Source organism: Bos javanicus, chromosome 10 (genome assembly GCF_032452875.1).
Source record: "Bos javanicus breed banteng chromosome 10, ARS-OSU_banteng_1.0, whole genome shotgun sequence".
Taxonomy (NCBI): domain Eukaryota; kingdom Metazoa; phylum Chordata; class Mammalia; order Artiodactyla; family Bovidae; genus Bos; species Bos javanicus.
Window position 1 is genome coordinate 91,796,194 of NC_083877.1, and position 19,708 is coordinate 91,815,901.

At 36.9% G+C, this 19,708-nt stretch overlaps 1 protein-coding gene across 11 annotated transcripts in view; it reads right to left on the bottom strand.

The window, feature by feature from the left end:
• The window catches only part of CEP128 (centrosomal protein 128), a 475,959-nt gene that overhangs the window by 359,922 nt on the left and 96,329 nt on the right, over positions 1-19,708 (bottom strand). For all 11 annotated transcript variants that reach the window (XM_061429611.1, XM_061429609.1, XM_061429607.1 and 8 more), the window contains 2 exons: positions 3,644-3,730; positions 250-324 (listed from right to left, as the gene is read on the bottom strand). In XM_061429611.1, coding sequence (XP_061285595.1) covers positions 250-324; positions 3,644-3,730 — 162 coding nt within the window. The remainder of the gene's footprint in view (positions 1-249; positions 325-3,643; positions 3,731-19,708) is intronic.

Genomic DNA, 19,708 nt, shown 5'->3' on the forward strand with positions numbered 1-19,708 from the left:
TCTCTGAATCTTCCTGAAAGGATTTCATCTTTTGCTTATGTGTGCTGGCCTGTGGCAGATTCATTTCGATATATGGCAGAACCAATACAATATTGTAAAGTTTAAAAATAAAATAAAATTTAAAAAAAAGAAAGAAAAAAAAATTTCCTAGACCTGAATTTTTTTGCCCTTTCACAAAGACATTTAATAGAGAAAGAGACTCAATCCTGATTTAATGTAAAAGCAGATTATCATAGCTTGCATACTTACCTGATGCAAAAGTGTTTCTCTGCTGCCTTCTGACTGATTCAGTAACCTTCGAGATAGCTCCAATTCCTGTTGAAGCTAGAGTTTCATCAAAGGATAAGGAAAAATGTCCAGTGGGGCAGAAGAAAACTAAATTATTACAGGCATAGTTTAAGAGGAGAAAAGTGAAAAGGTTTTCAGACTTTTACAGCTAATATAAAAAGATAAACATCTTGTGATAAACACATATCAATGCTCCCATTAAAATAATGGTAATTAAATAACAAAAACTGAACCAGACCAGACTGCAGGAGGTCTGCACTCTAGTCAGTTTCATCTCAATTATGACCTGTTTAAATAGTCTTTCCTTAAAGGCCTCCTTTTTGTTATCTCTAAAATAAGGGTTTTATATAAGACAATCTCTGAGCTCCCTTCAGTTTTAAATCATTTTAATGCAAAAGTCTAAAGCGATTTTTTCCTTTAAATTACTACATGTAGTATCATATGAACTAAATTAGAATAAAAATTTCAGGCACCCAATGACTCAAGGTATATTTCATCCAGTTGGTGACTACTTTATATTCTTAATAGTCTTATACTCCTAATATTTCCAATATTCATAACATTTCAAAAATTTTGAAGTATCTCAATTCAGAATAAGACATTTTAAATTTCCCTAATAATACTGCCATTAGGTAATACTCACAGAAAATGTGCCAGTTAGGTAACTAAATACGCTACAAAGTCACTGTGCCTAGCTAATTTCAAGTTGAAAAATATAACAGGATGTAAAGGGGAGAAAAATATGCCACCCCAAAGTACACTTCTTTGGCTCAAGTATTATTGTGAGCTGATGGTAAGCAAAGCCCAGCAGACTCAGAAAAAGCTTTTCATCTTCCCCTTAACTGCATAAAAAAATTTAGAAAGCGGGTCTGTACCAGGAAAAGAGCTATTACTAAAGATACTCTCTGTATCTGAAAGATATACCTGCGTGCCAGGGCAAACATCTGTTAACCATAACCCACCCTTCTCACTTCCTCTGAACTGCCTTCCTTCCCTCTGAAGTCCCAGGCCCCTATTCCTTTCCTTAGCTCAGGATGGGAGATAAGCTTCAATTTCAATTGCCTGGCTGCCTTTGTATCTCGTATGTTTGTGGGGCTCCCATACGAACAAAATTAAACGCTTTTGCTCCTATTAATCTGCTTGATATCAATTTAATTATTAGACCAGCCAAAGAACTAAAAGGTTTGTAAAGGGAAAATCATTTTTCCTCCCCTTTCAAATGGAAAAAATGTTTGCTAAAAATCCAGAGCTTATATATGCTGGACATGCTTGCAATTTGTAAGGGTAAGGTCATTTTGTGAAATCACAAGTTTGGATTAAGATGTTATTAAGTGCTTCGATTTTAATAGTTATCCTAAATTATCACTTCATTTGAACAAACTACTATCTATACATTAGTCCTTCAGAAATTGTGCGTGTGGTCGAGGTGGCTACTAAGGAGAAGCATAGGGGAGCACTGTGGTGATGGAACAGTTCTGTGCTTTGACTGTGGCGGCAATAAGATAAGCACACACAAAAAAGCACACACACAGCCTCACTCGACACAGACACAATAAAACTGGTGAAATCTGCATAAGCTGGATGCATTGCAAGTGTCAATTCGCTGGTTTTGATACTGGATGGCAATAAAACAAAATGTTACCATTGAAAATAATTGGGTAAAGGGCACAGGGCACATTTTATTTTGCAACCTCTACAGACCTATTATTATTTCAAAACAATTTTCTAATCCAATTATATAAGCTTTTTAAATACCATACATGCAGCTCAGAAAATAAACATCACATATTTTTTAAAGTAGAGCTGGCCCTTGAACAACATAGGTTAGAACTGCAGAAGTCCATTTACATACGGATTTTTTTTTTTTTTTAATTGTAAACACCACAGTTTACAATCACACTAGGACCACAGCCTTGTCTAACTCAATGAAACTAAGCCATGCCTGTGGGGCAACCCAAGACGGGCGGGTCATGGTGGAGAGATCTGACAGAATGTGGTCCACTGGAGAAGGGAATGGCAAACCACTTCAGTATTCTTGCCTTGAGAACCCCATGAACAGTATGAAAAGGCAAAATGATAGGATACTGAAAGAGGAACTCCCCAGGTCAAGTTGACTCATTGGAAAAGACTCTGATGCTGGGAGGGATTGTGGGCAGGAGGAGAAGGGGACGACAGAGGATGAGATGGCTGGATGGCATCACTGACTCGATGGATGTGAGTCTGAGTGAACTCTGGGAGTTGGTGATGGACAGGGAGGCCTGGCGTGCTGCGATTCATGGGGTCACGAAGAGTCGGACATGACTGAGCGACTGAACAGAACTGAACTGGAACACCACAGTATTACAGGATCCCCAGTGTGTTGAATTCACAGGTGTGGAAGTGTAGCTAAACTGCAAATACAGAGGGCCAACTACATTTTATACTCGGATTTTAGACTTCACAGAGGGTCAGGGTTCCTAAGCCCACACTGGTCAAAGGTCAACTCTAAGCCAGCTGTAAAGTACCTGTAGAGGCAGAGAATCCACACAAAATATTACCTGACCAGTTCTCTTGTTTCCATGGCTAAATAAAAAGGGAAGAAATCACCCTGAAGTCAAAGTAGTTTGAAAATCTACCAGGGCCTACCCTGGTCATATTTCCTGGGTAATGTCAGCAGTCTCAGCTCCCAAAAGGCAAGCGTGATGGCCCGACACATCTTGCTTACCACCATGAAGGCAGCAGAAACGCATCATGGAAATAAAATGAAATAAAGGAGGCAAAGGCAAACGGAAAAGATAAAGAATGGGATAAAGAATATTACAGCGGGGGCAAATTTTCACTTTATCATTTATTACTCTGGGCTCAGCTTAAAACCTACTCATTTGCAAATTGAAGAGAGTTGTTTGGCCTCTGAATCACCTTCCAGTTCTAAAGGGCTAGACTCTGCAGGTTCACAGACATGAATATATAGCAAAGGTTCTTAATATTTAATAAGAACAGAGGATTTTTCAGAACGAGGCTGCTTATTTTTATCTTCTGTAATGAAAATGAACAGATGCAAAATACTCAGCCTTTAAACAACAGGTCTTTCCTAACCCTGCAGCAAAGTCAAGCTCTTTAAATGTTCTCCAACAAGGAATGGCCATGTTTAACCCCCGTCTGAAAAAGTAAAGTGGCCAGAAGACAAGGCAGCAAACGACCTGTGCATGTTTCCAAGAGCAAATAGCAGAGAGCGGCAGAGCCCTGAGGCCAAGGGATTCCACACCAAGACATAAAGGCCTCGCTGCACTAATGAGCAAATGACCTCAGGACATCCAGTGAGCGTCAGTGGCCCCAAACATTAGTACTCTTTGAAAGACGATTTTCAGAATCTTACTTTACTCTTCTCACTTTCTGTTTGTCTTAGCTTATTTTTCATTTCTCCTTCATTCTCCTCTGCTTTAGCTTCTTGTTTCTTCAGTGCCTAGAAAGACAGAATGGGAAAATAAACACTATTAATATTCCAAAAGGATTTATTAAGAAGAAGCTGAGGCAGATGATTATGAATTGCCCAAAACATACACATGAATTACAACCTGCTCATTCACTCAAGTCCTAAGATCACTTTGCTGGGGATCAAATATAAACACCTTTCCAATCTACCTAATCAAGTTCGACTTAATTTCATTTTTTCCCATCTTTGGGAATTTTATAACACATTCAGAGAACTTAGACAGCTAACAATTTTCTTGGAAACAAATTTTACAGCCTGCAGAAATAACAGTATTTACAAGTTATATTATCTGTTCAACTATTCTTGATATGATACCAAAAACCAGTTGACTACCTTTTCAAATTCTGGAAAAAAAAAAAATCAAGGTAGAAAGATGCTGGTTGCATCATTATTGCATGTATGACATTTTATCACAACATATAACTGGCTCTTCAAACCTTACTTCACATACAGCAAAAAAAAGTATTCTTTTTTTCTCTCTCTTTAATAAATATTTTTTCCTTTTAACTTTCTTCCTTTTTTCCTTTTGATTTTTTTTTCCATTTTTCTCTCTTTAATAAAATGAAGAAAAGGAACTTTACAAAAATACAAACTTCAAAACTTAACCACAAAAGTGTTTGTTTTGGTTTGTATCTATGTTAAAACAAAATTAAACTTGAGAAAAAAGTTTATACTAAGAGCAATCTTTCATCTAAAAAACAATCCATTTGTTTAAAAAAATGTTTGACACTTTGAGCATTTAGATTTAAAAAGGTACATGTGTGGAGACCATCAAAATTGAGAAAAGCCAAATTTCCAGATCTCTTTTCCAACAAGTTCTATGATGCTCAAAAGAAAAATTATTTTTAGGCAAACAGCAAAACATGATAAAACTGTTGTTTTGAAACAAATATAATCAATCACATTTCGATTTCATTTACTCACATATCCCACAAATATCTCCAAAGCGCATAAACATGTGTATACAGAATAACCATGGACCCCTATCCATGAGATTATTGCTCCCTCTGCACGGCTCCTACTCTCACTAATAAAAACAATTAAAGAAAAAGGCAGAGTTGTTGGTTAGTTGCTAAGTTGTGTCTGACTCTTTTGCAGCCCCATTGACTGTAGCCTGCCAGGCTCCTCTGTCCATGAGATTTTCTAAGCAAGAATACTGGAGTGGATTGCCATTTCCTTCTCCAGGTGATCTTCCCAACCCAGGGACTGAACCCGAGTCTCCTGCACTGGCAGGTGGAATTTTCACCACTGAGCCAGCAGGGAAACCCAAAAATGCAGAGTAGTTTTGGTTTGAGTATAAATAATGTAATAATACTTGAGAGTGCTGTGGTCAGGCATTCTTCTTCTTCTTACATAAAGTAAATGTTAATATATTCTACATACTAAATACTTATATTTAATTTTTATGAAAATTCCATGAGTTATCATTAAAGCCATTTTATTAAGAGGGAAGCTGGAGTTACAAAGAATTGAATACTTTGCTCAAGGTCATTCATCTAGTTCATGACAGAGACAGGAAGTAGATTCGGGCTGTCTGCCTCTTAACCCTGAATGGTATTGCCTCTCCATGTTGAAATAACAGTATTAAGCACAGAGTGAATATGAAGACTAAATAATTTGATACTTTTAAAGCATTAAAAGGGAACTTCCCAGGTGGCTCAGAGGTAGAGAATCCACCTGCCAGTGCAGGAGATGCAGGAGACATGGGTTTGATCCTTGGGTCAGGAAGATTCCCCTGGAGAAGGAAATAGCAACCCACTCCAGTTCCAGTTGTTCTTGCCTGGGAAATCCTATGGACAGAGGAGCCTGGTGGGTTGCAGTCCATGGGGTCACAAGAGAGTAGGACATGACACAGTGATTAAACATCAACAATCATGATTACAAAACTGCTAACAATTGATAAAGTATTACAAATCATAACATTTTTCAGGTAGCTACCAAGTGATTTTGATGTTTGATACTTGTTCTTTATTGTAAGTTAAGTAAAATTTGTAATAATACTTACTTATATATGTATAACCTACTTGTTTTTGGCTGGTGGGATGTGTTTAGAAATTTTTCCTGAAAAAATTATCCTAGAAATTTGAGAATTACTGCATCTCTATTCTTTCCTTGCTTCTTCAGTCTAATTCCACCTAACATGTGTGTGTGTGTGTGTGAGAGAGAGAGAGAAAGAAAGAGGGAGAGGGAAGGAGGGAAAATTTGAAGAAAAAAAGATACAAATTATTGCTATATTTTTCATGAATTCATTTAATAATATTTGAACTATCTTATTCCCCAACATCATCATTCCAACCTAGCCACCCCTCACCTTTTTTTTCTTTAGTAAGTGAAACTTAGTTGGTTATCTTTTCAATACTTTTTCTTTGAACTTTTAAAAACCAGCCTGGGCTTTTCCACAGGGAGGAGACTTCTTCAGGCAGATGATAAGTTTGATCAAATTATAAACAGTCAGGCTCCCCAGGCTCCCCTTCTGGATTCAAACTCCTAAGCAGAAGCCATTTCAAATGGGTATGCACTGAAGGCCCACCCAAGCCAGGTGGCATCACTTAAGGCCATAAAAAACTTCCAGAAAGATGAGCCTGTCCCAAATATGAGAGTCATTCACTTCCAAAGCCAAATTCAAAATCCACCTTGGAAGACTCTTCAACCTTCAGCCAGTAGCTGCTAACGTCCTTCCAGTAAGATTTTGTACATCTTCATGTTTCAAACTGTTTCCACCTCTGCTTACTGAAAACAGAAGGAGGCACCTTTATAAACCTGGCTTAACTTCATGCCGCCACTCTAAGGAATTTAACTTACTTAAGAACTCAAACTCCAAAAATTCTCCAGGGAAGAAATGTTTCCATTTTACTAACTGGAATTAATACATTTCTGTCCTTTTCTCATGAGCTCCAAAACTTAGAATTTAAAAATCCTATCACATTTTACACCAAACAAACAAGAAAGACATATTAACATTTTCCAAGTGTTCACATACCTTAGTTTAAGTCAATTTTTTTAAAAGCTTAATTCATTTATATGCTCATTTTAACTTACATAGATAGGCATTCAAATATTCCTTGTTTATCTAGAACTTTACATTTCCAAAGAGAACTGCAAAAGGTTTGTTGTCACTATGGTATAAGCTTCAGAAAGCCAGGGACCCCATCTGTCATGATCACATTTTAACACTAACACAATTCTTGGCACATTTTAGGTGGTAAACATATGTTATTTAATGGATGAGTAAACATCCCTTTATAATTCCTGAATAACAACTGCAGTTTACAACTGGCCAACTCTGTTTATCACCTACATTAAAGTTTCCCAGATTTCTCCCACCTTTCTTAACCACTACATTTTCTCAAACACCAAGCTGTCTTTCTTTCTGAAAGAAACAATTATTATGATATAGTGATGTCGGAAAATGAATATTTATTTGGGGGTTTATGTCAAAGAGTTAATAACCCTTTCCTGTTTTCCAAAGACATCATTTTAGACTTTTCCTTAGGAAAAAATCCTCTGAATGGTTTTATTTTTGATAATTCAGATTTACAGTACAATTGTAAAGACAGCTTAGAATTCCCATATATCTTTCACCTAGCTTTCCCTAAAATTAACATCTTACATAACAATGGTAGGTTTATCAAAACAAAGATGTCAAAACTGTTACAAAACCATTCAACTACAGGTTTTATTCAACTTATCATATGGTCTTTATTCAAGACACTTCAGAGCATCTTATCTCTTTAGTCTCCTCTGATCTGGGGAAGTTTTTCAATCTTTTCTTCCTTTTACGATTTCAGTATTTTCAAAGAGAAAATATTTCAAGTATCTTCAAGACAGATATTTCATAGAACATCCTTCAATATGGGTTTTTCTGATGTCTTCTCATAATTAGACAGAGCTCATAAATATGGGAACAGAATATCCAAAGGTAAGTGCCCTTCTCAGAGCATTACGCTGTAGGGAACATGATAACATGACTCAGGACTAGCAAGGATAACCTTGATCACTTGTTTAGTGCAGGGTGGTAGCTGCCAAATCTCCCTGCCATAAAGTTAGTATTCTTTCCTTTTCAGATCCTGTTAGAAGCAAGTCATTAAGTCCAGCCCACAATCAAAGGGAGAAGAGTTAAGCTCCACTTCCCAGTGGGAGAATATCAAAGAATATGTGGAAATACCTTAAAATCACTAAAGTAATATTCTGGTAGACAATTTGAGCTGTGCAAGTATGCTTAAATTTCACCCACCAATTTAAGCTTAAAATCAGACCTAATGTAACATTACCAGTATGTTTTTGGCCTACAAAATGCAACCCAGATTCCTGATATGTTAACTCACAGGCCAGTGCTCACTGCTAAGTAGAAAGTTGAACCCCTCTGCACTCTCCTCCAGATAACCTACCTGCACCAAAAACATTAATGGGTAATGTAGAATTTATGTAAGACCATATCAGTGGATGGAGTACACTCGTCAAGTCTCCATCTAATCCTAATTCTCCTATTTTACTCATCAGGAACTCTCTTTCTCCCCAGTTCTCCTCCATCTTTCTTCAGCTTCATTGTTTGGTTTCTTTTCAGCTTCTAGATATTCCCAAATGGCTTCTAAATATCCCTCCCCAAGTTATACAGAGCAATGTGCTCTATTCCAGTTCTCAACTTTGAACACTTATACTGGTTACCATGTCCAACATCCCCGCTTTCCTCACTCCATAAAGAAAAGTTACCAGGATCCAGGATCCCCTTACAGGGCAGTTGGCAAATAATTACTTTTCATTCTCATCACATCAGTTCAGTCACTCAGTCGATTCCAACTCTTTACTACCCCATGGACTGCAGCACACCAGGCTTCCCTGTCCATCGCCAACTCCTGGAGCTTGCTGAAACTCATGTCCATCGAGTCGATGATGCCATCCAACCATCTCATCCTCTGTCATCCCCTTCTCCTCCTGCCTTCAATCTTTCCCAGCATCAGGGTCTTTTCCAATGAGGCAGTTCTTCATATGAGGTGGATTGGAGTTACAACTTCTGCATCAGTCCTTTCAATGAATATTCAGGACTGATTTCCTTTAGGATTGACTGGTTTGATCTCCTTGCTGTCCAAGGGACTTTCAAGGGTCTTCTTCAATACCAAGTTCAAAAGTATCAATGCGCTCATCTTTCTTTATGGTCCAACTCTCACATCCATACATGACTACTGGAAAAACCATAGCTTTGTCTATACGGTTTTAATATGCTGTCTCTGCTTTTTAAGCCTCTGCTTTTTAATATGCTGTCTAGGTTGGTCATAGCTTTTCTTCCAAGGAGCAAGTGTCTTTTAATTTCAAGGCTGCCGTCACCATCTGCAGCAATTTTGGAGCCCAAGAAAATAAAGTATGTCACTGTTTCCATTGTTTCCCATCTATTTGCCAACAAGTGATGGGATTGGATGCCATGATCTTAGTTTTTTGAATATTGAGTTTTAAGCCAGCTTTTTCACTCTCCTCTTTCACTTTCATCAAGAGACTCTTTAGTTCCTCTTCACTTTCTGCTATAAGGGTGGTGTTATCTGCATATCTGAGGTTATTGATATTTCTCCGGGAAATCTTGATTCCAGCTTGTGTTTCATCCAGCCCAGCATTTCTCATGATGTACTCTGCATATAAGTTAAATAACCAAGGTGACAATATACAGCCTTGACATACTCCTTTCCCAATTTGGAACCAGTCCATTGTTACATGTCCAGTTCTAACTGTTGGCTTCTTGACCTGCATACAGATTTCTCAGGAGGCAGGTCTGGTATTCCCATCTCTTGAAGAATTTTCCAGAGTTTGTTGTGTCATCAATGAAGCAGAAGTAGATGTTTTTCTGGAACCCTCTTGCTTTTTTGATGATCCAGTGGATTTTGGCAGTTTGATCTCTGGTTCCTCTGCCTTTCCTAAAACCAGCTTGCTTAGCTGGACATTCTCGATTCACATACTGTTGAAGTCTAGCTTGAAGAATTTTGAGCATTACTTTGTTGCGTGTGAGATGAGTGCAATTGTGCAGTAGTTTGAGCATTCTCTGGCATTGCCTTTCTTTGGGATTGGAATGAAAACTGACCTTTCCAGTCCTGTGGCCACTGCTGAGTTTTCCAAATTTGCTGGCATATTGAGTGTAGCACTTTCACAGCATCATCTTTTAGGATTTGAAATAGCTCAACTAGAATTCCATCACCTCCACTAGCTTTTGTTTGTAATGATGCTTCCTAAGGCCCACTTGACTTCGGACTCCAGGATGTCTGGCTCAAGCTGAACAATCACACCATTGTGGTTATGTGGGTTATTGAGATCTTTTCTGTGTATTCTTCTGTGTATTCTTGCCACCTCTTCTTAATCTCTTTTGCTTCTGTTAGGTTCATACCATTTGCGCCCTTTATTGAGCCCATCTTTGCATGCCATGCTCCCTTGGTATCTCTAATTCTCTTGAAGAGATCTCTAGTCCTTCCCATTGTGTTGTTTTCCTCTATTTTTTTCCACTGATCACTTAGGAAGGCTACGTTCTCATACTAATAGGTATTTAATTTTTGTATCTTATAATTAGTATAAATGTTAGTCATTTTACTTGATGTGAAAGGAATATCAGTAAGTTGAACTTTAATCAAATTGTGTTTCCTAGTACATGGACTTATGCCCTCAGTCCAGTTGCTCAGTCATGTCCGACTCTTTGAGACCCCATGGACTGCAGCACACCAGGCCTCCCTGTTCATCACCAACTCCCGGAGCTTGCTCAAACTCATGTCCTTTGAGTTGGTGATAACATCCAATCATCTCATCCTCTGTCGTCCCCTTTTCCTCCTGCCTTCAATCTTTCCCAGCATCAGGGTCTCTTCCAATGAATCAGTTCTTCGCATCAGGTGGCAAAAGTATTGGAGCTTCAGCTTCAGCATCAGTCCTTCCAGTGAATATTCAGGACTGATTTCCTTTAGGATTATGCCCTAGAAAAACATAATTCTTCTGAAAGTCAACTATTTTGTTTTTAAATTTGAATTTCCATATATGAGCTGGTTGAATAAAAGAATCTCTAATTCTCTTGGATATCTAAGAATCTGCAATAATACTTTCCTCCTCACTTTCCAGTTAATTTTATCACTTTTCCAAAATAACATATGTTTCTATTGTAGCTCTACTTTATGTCTAAAACATCATCTAATGCCTTTCTTATTTCTCCTTTTATTCTAAGGCAGGGATCCCCAAACTCCAAGGTCTAATGGTTGATGAACTGAGGTGGAACTGATGTAATATTAATAGAAATAAAGTGCACAATAAATGTAATTGCTTCAATCATCACAAAACCATCCCCACTCCAACCCCAGTATGTGGAAAAATTTTCTTCCATGAAACCGGTTCCTGGTACCAAAAGGTTAGGGACTGCTCCTCTAAGGATATTTAAGTCTCAGAAAACTGAGGCAACGAGAACTTAAACTTTATTGTTTTCACTGGAGGAGCAAAAGTGAGGTATTGAGAAGCAACCCAAAGAAAATTACTCTATTTCAACCATATTATTTAGAAATCTCGTTAACTTAAAACATTATTTCTACTACCTATACAACATAAGCCAGTAAACAAGTAACACACAAGCAATATTCTAGCCCAAAACGCTGAACCTATTTTCTACATTTTCTACATTAGTTTAAAATGAAAGACCAAAAGAGGTCTAACTCTTAAGACCTAGTAAATAGATACATTAATGCACTTTAAATTTTGGAAACACAGGTAACAGTCAAAGAGAAATAGTTTAACATTAACTAAATCAAAATTACAAGTCATTTCTTTAAACCTTAGTAACAAACTTTAATTCATTTACTACCTCTTTTAAAAATGAAAGGCCACACTGGATTTCTTTTCCATTTGACTTAGATCAAGCAACTTAGAATTATATTGAAAACTGACCCAGTAAAAGTAGTTATAAAGAGGAAAAAAATTCACAAGCCAATGAATTTCTATTACTGTGTTATTTTGCCCTTTAAAACTTGTTTTTTTTCTTAAAAGCAGTTTAGCTATAAAGCTATCATGTGCCCTGCTTCTGGATTCAGATTGTCTTTTACATATTTAAGATCACAGCAACAACACTGGCCTTAATAGAGGGTCCCTAGAGCACATTTAAACCTTTAATAACAACTTTTCTTCTTTTCCTTAAGTGTGCCTATTTCCATTAAAAAGACTAACATAGTGAGTTTTGTACTACTTATGTTCTTTAGAGGCTGATGCTTCTGAATTCTCACAGTTAAATATAATCAAAAAAAAAAAAAAAGGAGTCTTTCCTTTAAAAGAACAGGGGAAAGGGGAAAAAGAAAATGTTTGCAGACATTTCATCTGACCAAAAAACTCCCACAACTTTGACAATAGGCATGTTTATCAAGAGGTTCTAAAAAATAACACACTCAAAAATGTAGAACAAATAAGGAACTAAAGGCCTTTTGTCTACTTTAAATGGACCAGCAAAGCCTGGGTAAGAATGATGGAGCTGGAATGAAATAAAGGTCACATGTTAATTACCCACACAGGCCACTGAAATTTCAAAAAACAATCATGAGCATAAGCCATCCTGTCTCACCCTAGTCACTCAGCAGTGCTACAACTGCACGCCATTGGTTACAAGAGCAAGAATATGCGGATGACAAACCAACAGTTTTCACCGGTAAGCTAACAGGACTACAGAAAAACAAGTCTGTGCTCATACTGAACAACAGGTCTGTAAGAGTATATTAAAGGTACAAACGTTTAAGTCATATTTTCTTTTTCTCCAGTAAAAATGAAAAATGAAAAAGTCATATTACTGAAAATTATAACAGTTGCTCTTAATATATATGTGTGTATGTATTTATATATGTGTATATATATTTGTGTTTATATATATATATATATTTTTTTTTAACCCTTATTTTTTAGAGTGGTTTTAAGTTCACAGTCAAATTAAGAGGAAGGTACAGTTCCCACATACCCTTAGTCCACATACAGGCATAACCTCCCCAATTATCGACATCCTCCAACAAAATGGTACATTTGTTACAAGTAATGAACCTAAATTGATGCATTATAATAACCCAAAGTTCATGGGTTACATAAGGTTCACTTGCTGTCATACATTCTATGGGTTTGGACAAATGTATAATGACAAGTGTGCATCATTATAGTGTCATAAACAGTAATTTCACTATCCTAAAAAAGTCCCCTGTGATCCACCTATTCATCTCTCCCCTCTCTACCCCAACTTGATGCTCTTTACTATCTCCATATTTTCCCCCCAGAAAGTCATTTAGTCAAAGTCATACAATCTGTGATCTTTTCAAACTAGCTTCTTTCACATAGTAATATGCCTTTAAGGTTCTTCTATATCTTTTCATGACTTCATAAGTCATTTACTTTTTATAATTGTTCATGTAAGTACAAAATAAAAATCAGGAAATATTTTAAACTTCATAATATAGTAATTGTGGTTGTTGTTTAGTCGCTAAGTCATGTCCTACTCTTTTGCAACCCCACGGACTGTAGCCCGTCAGGCTCCTTTGTTCATGGGATTTCCCAGGCAAGAATACCAGAGAAGGTTGCCATTTCCTTCTCCAGGGGATCTTCCTGATCCAGTGATTGAACTCACGTTCCCTGCATTGGCAGGTAGATTATTTACCACTGAGCCACCATATTTTGATGCCAATTAGACCACATAAGCTATAAATTGAAGTTGTAAGTTGTTTATATTTATGTATTTTAAAAAATCAAAAGCTTTAGGGACATGTTATATTTCACATCAAAGAAAAACATTATTAAGTACTCAGTATGTATAAAACACTATAATTGGAACCTGACTTGAGTGGAATTTTTTAAAAGACAAAAGTCTGCTATTTCCAAAATTCTCTTCTGTAAACCTAAATCATAGCTCCAAAACTATCAAACATCAATAGAAAAATACATATTTTGAAAAGGAATATATATGCATAATACAGCAGGATTTTATTGCTCATAACTAGTACTACTCATTTAAATTAACATAGATTTTATTTCTATCAAGTTCTGTGAATTTCTAAATTTTGTTTTTTCCTAAATCAAGTCAGAGATTCCTCCCACATGAAAACTAGCTAAAGTCATGGAAAATTTTAGCCTTTAAGTTCATCCAGTTGGGGATTATCTGTGCCAACAAAAACCATAACAAAACAAACAAAAAAAAATTAAGTTTCTTTTCAAGGCAGAAAACAATACATTCATCTTCTAAATCCCTGAGCCAATATCTAACTCAAAGACAGCAGAGTGAATATTACTTAAATTGTTCAAAGAAATTTATTTTCAGCCGTAACCAAGGAACAAAAATTCTATACCAACATCTATGATTTTAAAACACTTAAATAAGTGAAAGTAGAACTGTGTAGAGAAGTCCAAGGGAATCGGATACTGATCATTACCACTGTGACACCATATAGATTTGGGGGAAAGCAAAGGGGAAGATTCTAAAACCCTGCTGCCAGCTGAACTACGTGTATTTTCCATACTGAAGCAGTAAGCACATAGTGACGAGTCACAAGTTGCAGTCATTCCTGTTTTTCAAAGAGTAGAGTAATACCAAGTGGTTAAGCAAGATTTATCAGTAGTTAAGCACACTGCTATAACTTCTGATGGTAAGCAAAGTCTTAAATAATGTTCTTTAAAGATACCTGAGGTCTTGACAGCATAAAACTCAAAGCTTCTGTTTGAGAATGGCCTAGATGTCTTTTCTTTTTTCTTCTTCTTTTTATCATATGGTGATTATGATTTCAGGAATCCAAAGAGCTTTCATAGGAACTACTGTGGTAGGACAGATGGGTACATATTATGGACCTATTTTCTCTGATGAATAAACAAACTCATTGCTTCCATTACATTCATATTTATGGAGGCTGTGACTGGTTAGGATGTCCTGTGCCAAAGAAGTCAACCGAGGTCATGGGTTCAATCACCATGAGAGCCAATTCCCTTTGCTCTCTTGCATGGCCAGTGTCTTTACCCTAAACTTTAGCCCAAGGCCACATGGAAGACTAAGTAGGCCAGAGACCATGGATGAATCAGTGAAAATCCACGACCATGACTATAAAAATAACTCAAAAGTAAAACCCCTATTGACTAGCATCAGGATTTCACTCTTCAGACATTATTAAATTTGCCAATCTGCAAAACAAAACCTTAATCATTGCCTACAAAGTGGGTACGCTGAAAAGACATACAAGTCTTTTGACTTCTTTAATTCAAAAGCAACAACGGTAATGAGTATTACCCTCCTAAATGCCATTGCTTTTACTGGAATGGATTTTATTTTTATGCAACCTTTTACTTAATAAAAATCTTGCAAGTAAAGTTAAATGTGAGCCCAACAAGTGTACTTTCCAGGATTTCCTTCAAATTCAAAAAGCAACCACTCTTAGTGGAGGGTCTGTTTTTATCTGAGTAGTTCCCTCTCAAAAAAGAGACACATAGTTTTATTAGAAATCCCAGAGCAATATGATACTTTGTTTGACTTTCTAAATGCAGGCCCATGGAGTTAGAAATATTGACAAACAGAAGATAATAGATAATTATGGAAATTTAATTTGGAATTTCTCAAGTTTTAGGTGTATTTGCGCAGAATGCTCTATAAATATACAACATCCTTCACTGTTCATAGTTAGAAGATATTATTTTATGCCTTTGAATTGCAGGGTGGGGGCATTGTTTTGTTTTGTTTTTTACTTTTCTAATCAAAATAAAACAGTACCAAGCCTATGAATAAGCCTATCTGTAGCAAAGTCATCTTTGTTTGCACAATATTACTATGCACTCAGTAGCTGCCCAATAAATATTAATTGATAACGATGGAAAAGGGCTTTATAAACAGATGGTCTAGTATAAATTTGCTGAAAATGTGAATAAAAACATTCCACTCTTCAAGAAAAGCATAAAGTAGAAATTAAACAAGTCCTGCACTCAGAAAACCTCAGTCTATTATCAGACAGCTGTTTAGTCAACAAGAACACAAACATTTTTCATTATCATCATAGCATTTATAGCATTAAATGTCTATTTGCATATGGTCCCTGAACAGATTTAAGTTAGCAGTATTTGTCATAATTTGCAGAGATAATATTGATGACAAAAAATAAGCACACATAAAAAAATGTGATTAAACATTACTTTGAGATCTAGTCATATGTAGTATGAACATAAAATATGTGTCAGACTTAAATGCAACTCATAGAAGCAATATGGGTAGTTATTTATAAATAAATAAGAGAATATGAGATGATATACAAGAACACCTAAGCAGATGTGTAAAGAACAGGTGAAACAAAGAATGAGGCAGAGGCCATAGTGGCCCTAATAGAATTAGTGACTATTCAATAACCTAGAGAGCAAACGATTAGGAAAGAAGAAACAAAAAATTATATGAGGACTTACTTCAACAAGGGTACGACCAAGGAAACTATAAGCACAGTGAACAACCCAGAAGGACATGCCGAAAAACACACATAATTCAAAACCACTTGAATAATTAAATGTAAGTTAGTATATATGGGAGAATTTTGGAGAAAAATAGTTGAAACGGGGAAGTGAAAGAGGATGGAAAGTATAAGTATGTAATACATAATAGCCTTAGGTATTATTTTTTAATAAAGCAAAAAGCCTAACAAGACATAAGCATTAATTATCTAGAAATAAGACTGTAAGAATTTTAGGACAACTTACACCTACAATCATCTCACAGAACCGCTCCCTTCAAAAGAATCCAAAGGCCTTAAGCAGCATGCTAACAGTTGACACATTACCTATTCTCTGATGTGGAATACATTTCTAATGTTCAACTTTCATCTTATCAATATTAAATAGTATATTAAATAATAGGTTCCTGAAAATAGTATCAAAATGAAACTACCTTTAATCTGGTTAGCTATTAATCTCAGTATTTCCCAATACAAAAAAGATAACATGGCTGGTAGAGACTTGTCTCTGATATCTACCATTCATGCAGGAAATTTGCTCTGTGAATGAAAACTCAAGTACTGAGTAAATATTAAGGTCGAAAGAGACAACATCCAAGATCTCTTCCAACTTCTGTAAGAAGTTTCAGTTCAGTTCAGTCGCTCAGTCGTGTCCGACTCTTTGCGACCCCATGAATCGCGGCACACCAGGCCTCCCTGTCCATCACCAACTCCCAGAGTTCACTCAAAACTCACGTCCATCAAGTCGGTGATGCCATCCAACCATCTCATCCTCTGTCGTCCCCTTCTCTTCCTGCCTTCAATCTTTCCCAGCATCAGGGTCTTTTCCAATGAGGCAGTTCTTCACATCAGGTGGCCAAAGTATTGGAGTTTCAGCTTCAGTATCAGTCCTTCCAATGAATATTCAGGACTGATTTCCTTTAGGATTGACTGGTTTGATCTCCTTGCTGTCCAAGGGACTTTCAAGGGTCTTCTTCAATACCAAGTTCAAAAGCATCAATGTACTCAGCTTTCTTTATGGTTCAACTCTCACATCCATATATGACCACTGGAAAAACCATAGCCTTGACTAGACGGACCTTTGCTGGCAAAGTAATGTCTCTGCTTTTCAATATGCTATCTACGTTGGTCATAACTTTCCTTCCAAAGAGTAAGCGTCCTTTAATTTCATGGCTGCCATCACCATCTGCAGTGATTTTGGAGCCCCCAAAAATAAAGTCTGACACTGTTTCCCCATCTATTTCCCATGAAATGATGGGACCAGATGCCATGATCTTAGTTTTCTGAATGTTGAGCTTTATTTAAGACAACTTTTTCACTCTCCTCTTTCACTTTCATCAAGAGACTTTTTAGTTCCTCTTCACTTTCTGCCATAAGGGTGGTGTCATCTGCTTATCTGAGGTTATTGATATTTGTCCTGGCAATCTTGATTCCAGCTTGTGTTTCATCCAGCCCAGCATTTCTCATGATGTACTCTGCATATAAGTTAAATAAGCAGGGTGACAATATACATCCTTAGGGGAAAAAAAAACATTTCCTACAGGCAGAATATTTAAAGTGTTTTGGTGTCATCTGAAAGGATCAATGCCTATAAAATAGACCTTATGTTAAATAAGAGAGTGGGTGGACATGGGAGGAAAGGAGAGAAATCAAGAGAAAGACTAATGAATACTAAGGAACACTGTATGTCTGGGACCTGCACGTTTCCAGCTGTGCCAAATAGCGTTCAACCAACTCTGAAAGACAAACCCCATAATAACCAATCATCCTTTTCCATCTATTTCCTTTCTTTCAGCATGTTGACATTAATGGATTTTTCACAACCTTACAGAAAAGTGTTTAACCTTGCAAAAAAAAGAGTAATCCACAGGTAATGAACATAAAAAAGAGAAGAAAATAATTAGCATGGCATAAAATGATAAGAGAAAGAGCAATGTTTTGAATCAACAGTATAGTGGGTCTGAATTTAAATAAGGATTTCAGCCACAGATTGGTAAAGTGCTTCTTACACAGCAATAAGCAATAGAGTAGAATCATATTCATAAAAGATCTGCCTAAAATGATTTGAAAATGCACAGTCTCAGTAAAAATGCCATCTCTTTCACTCAAATTTTCCCAAAGGGCAGAGAAAGGGTAACTATTTCCCCTATGGGCTACTCTGGAGTCTTGGCAAAGCTGAAATAACACACCAAATTACACTCATTGTTAACATTTCTACTTTCCCAACTGAACTGGGAGCCCAAAAGCACAATAGATCATTTTAAGAGCCTTTAAATCCCTAGTCCCCAGCACAGCACCTGGCACGTGATAGGTCCGTGAGGGTACTGGCCAAATGAATATTTCATAATGAATAGCTTATAACATTCATTCATTCAAGAGACACTTACTGGGCCTATGGCAGGCACTGTTTTAGGCACTGGAGATACAGCAATGAGTACGACAGACCAAGTGCCTACCTTCTGCTCAGAGGGAGAGACGGCAGACAGATGGCAAACAAGGAAAAGTATTATAAAGAAAAAAATACAGCCAGATAAGGAGGGAAAAGGGGGATATATTATGTAGGCTAATTAATAAGGCTTTTCTGAAGTAGAGCTGTGAATGACAAGATGGTGTATGCAATGCAACTGCTTTCCAAGTTGAAAATCCTTGGCTCTGGGAATGGAAAGTACACATGTCCAGAAGCGGAAGGGTGCCTGGCCTATCCTTGGAAAAGCAAGGCCAGGGTAACTGCCCTAGATTAAGTAATTAGGCAAAGTAGAAGAACAATAGAACACCAGGGTAAGATGGCAGGCAGGGACCACATCAGAGGGTCCTTGTAGGCTGAAGACTTTAGACTTCATCCTGAACAAGATAAGGAAAGCACTGAGGGTTTTGAAGAAAGAAGTAACATTACCTGATTCTATGGGGAAAAGATTGCAAGGAGGTTAAGAAGGGAAGCAAGGAGGTTACTCCACTACCCCAAGCAGGAAACAATAGTGCCCACAAGATCAAGATAATAAGTCAGGGTAGAAGTGATAGACGGGTGAGTTGTTAGCAATTAAGATAATATTTTCAAGACAGAGTTGACAAAATTTAATAATGAACTGGATATAAAAAATGGGAGGAATGGAGAAGGCAAGGCCATAAAAGATACATACAAAAAAGTTATAAAATTAAAATTACTTTACTATCAAGATGAATAGCCATATTTTTCAGAAGAAATAAATCATATGAGGTACTCTTAGGATGAGCCACACAAAGGTTTAGCACCTTCTCTACAAGTTCACGAGTCAGAAGGGGAAGGATCAGGAAATGGGGCTCCAGAGACCAAGTCTGCCCAGGCTTTCCAGTTCTGATTCACAGCATCACTCCAACTTGATCTCCACATCCAAGATGGATACAGGAGAGCAAGGCTTCACTTTCTCAACCTCAGATAATAAACATGAAATGGCGTAGCTTTTTCTCACTGCCATATGAAGCCCATCAAAGAACTACATAAGAAGGTAATAGCTGCAAATACTATTCTAAC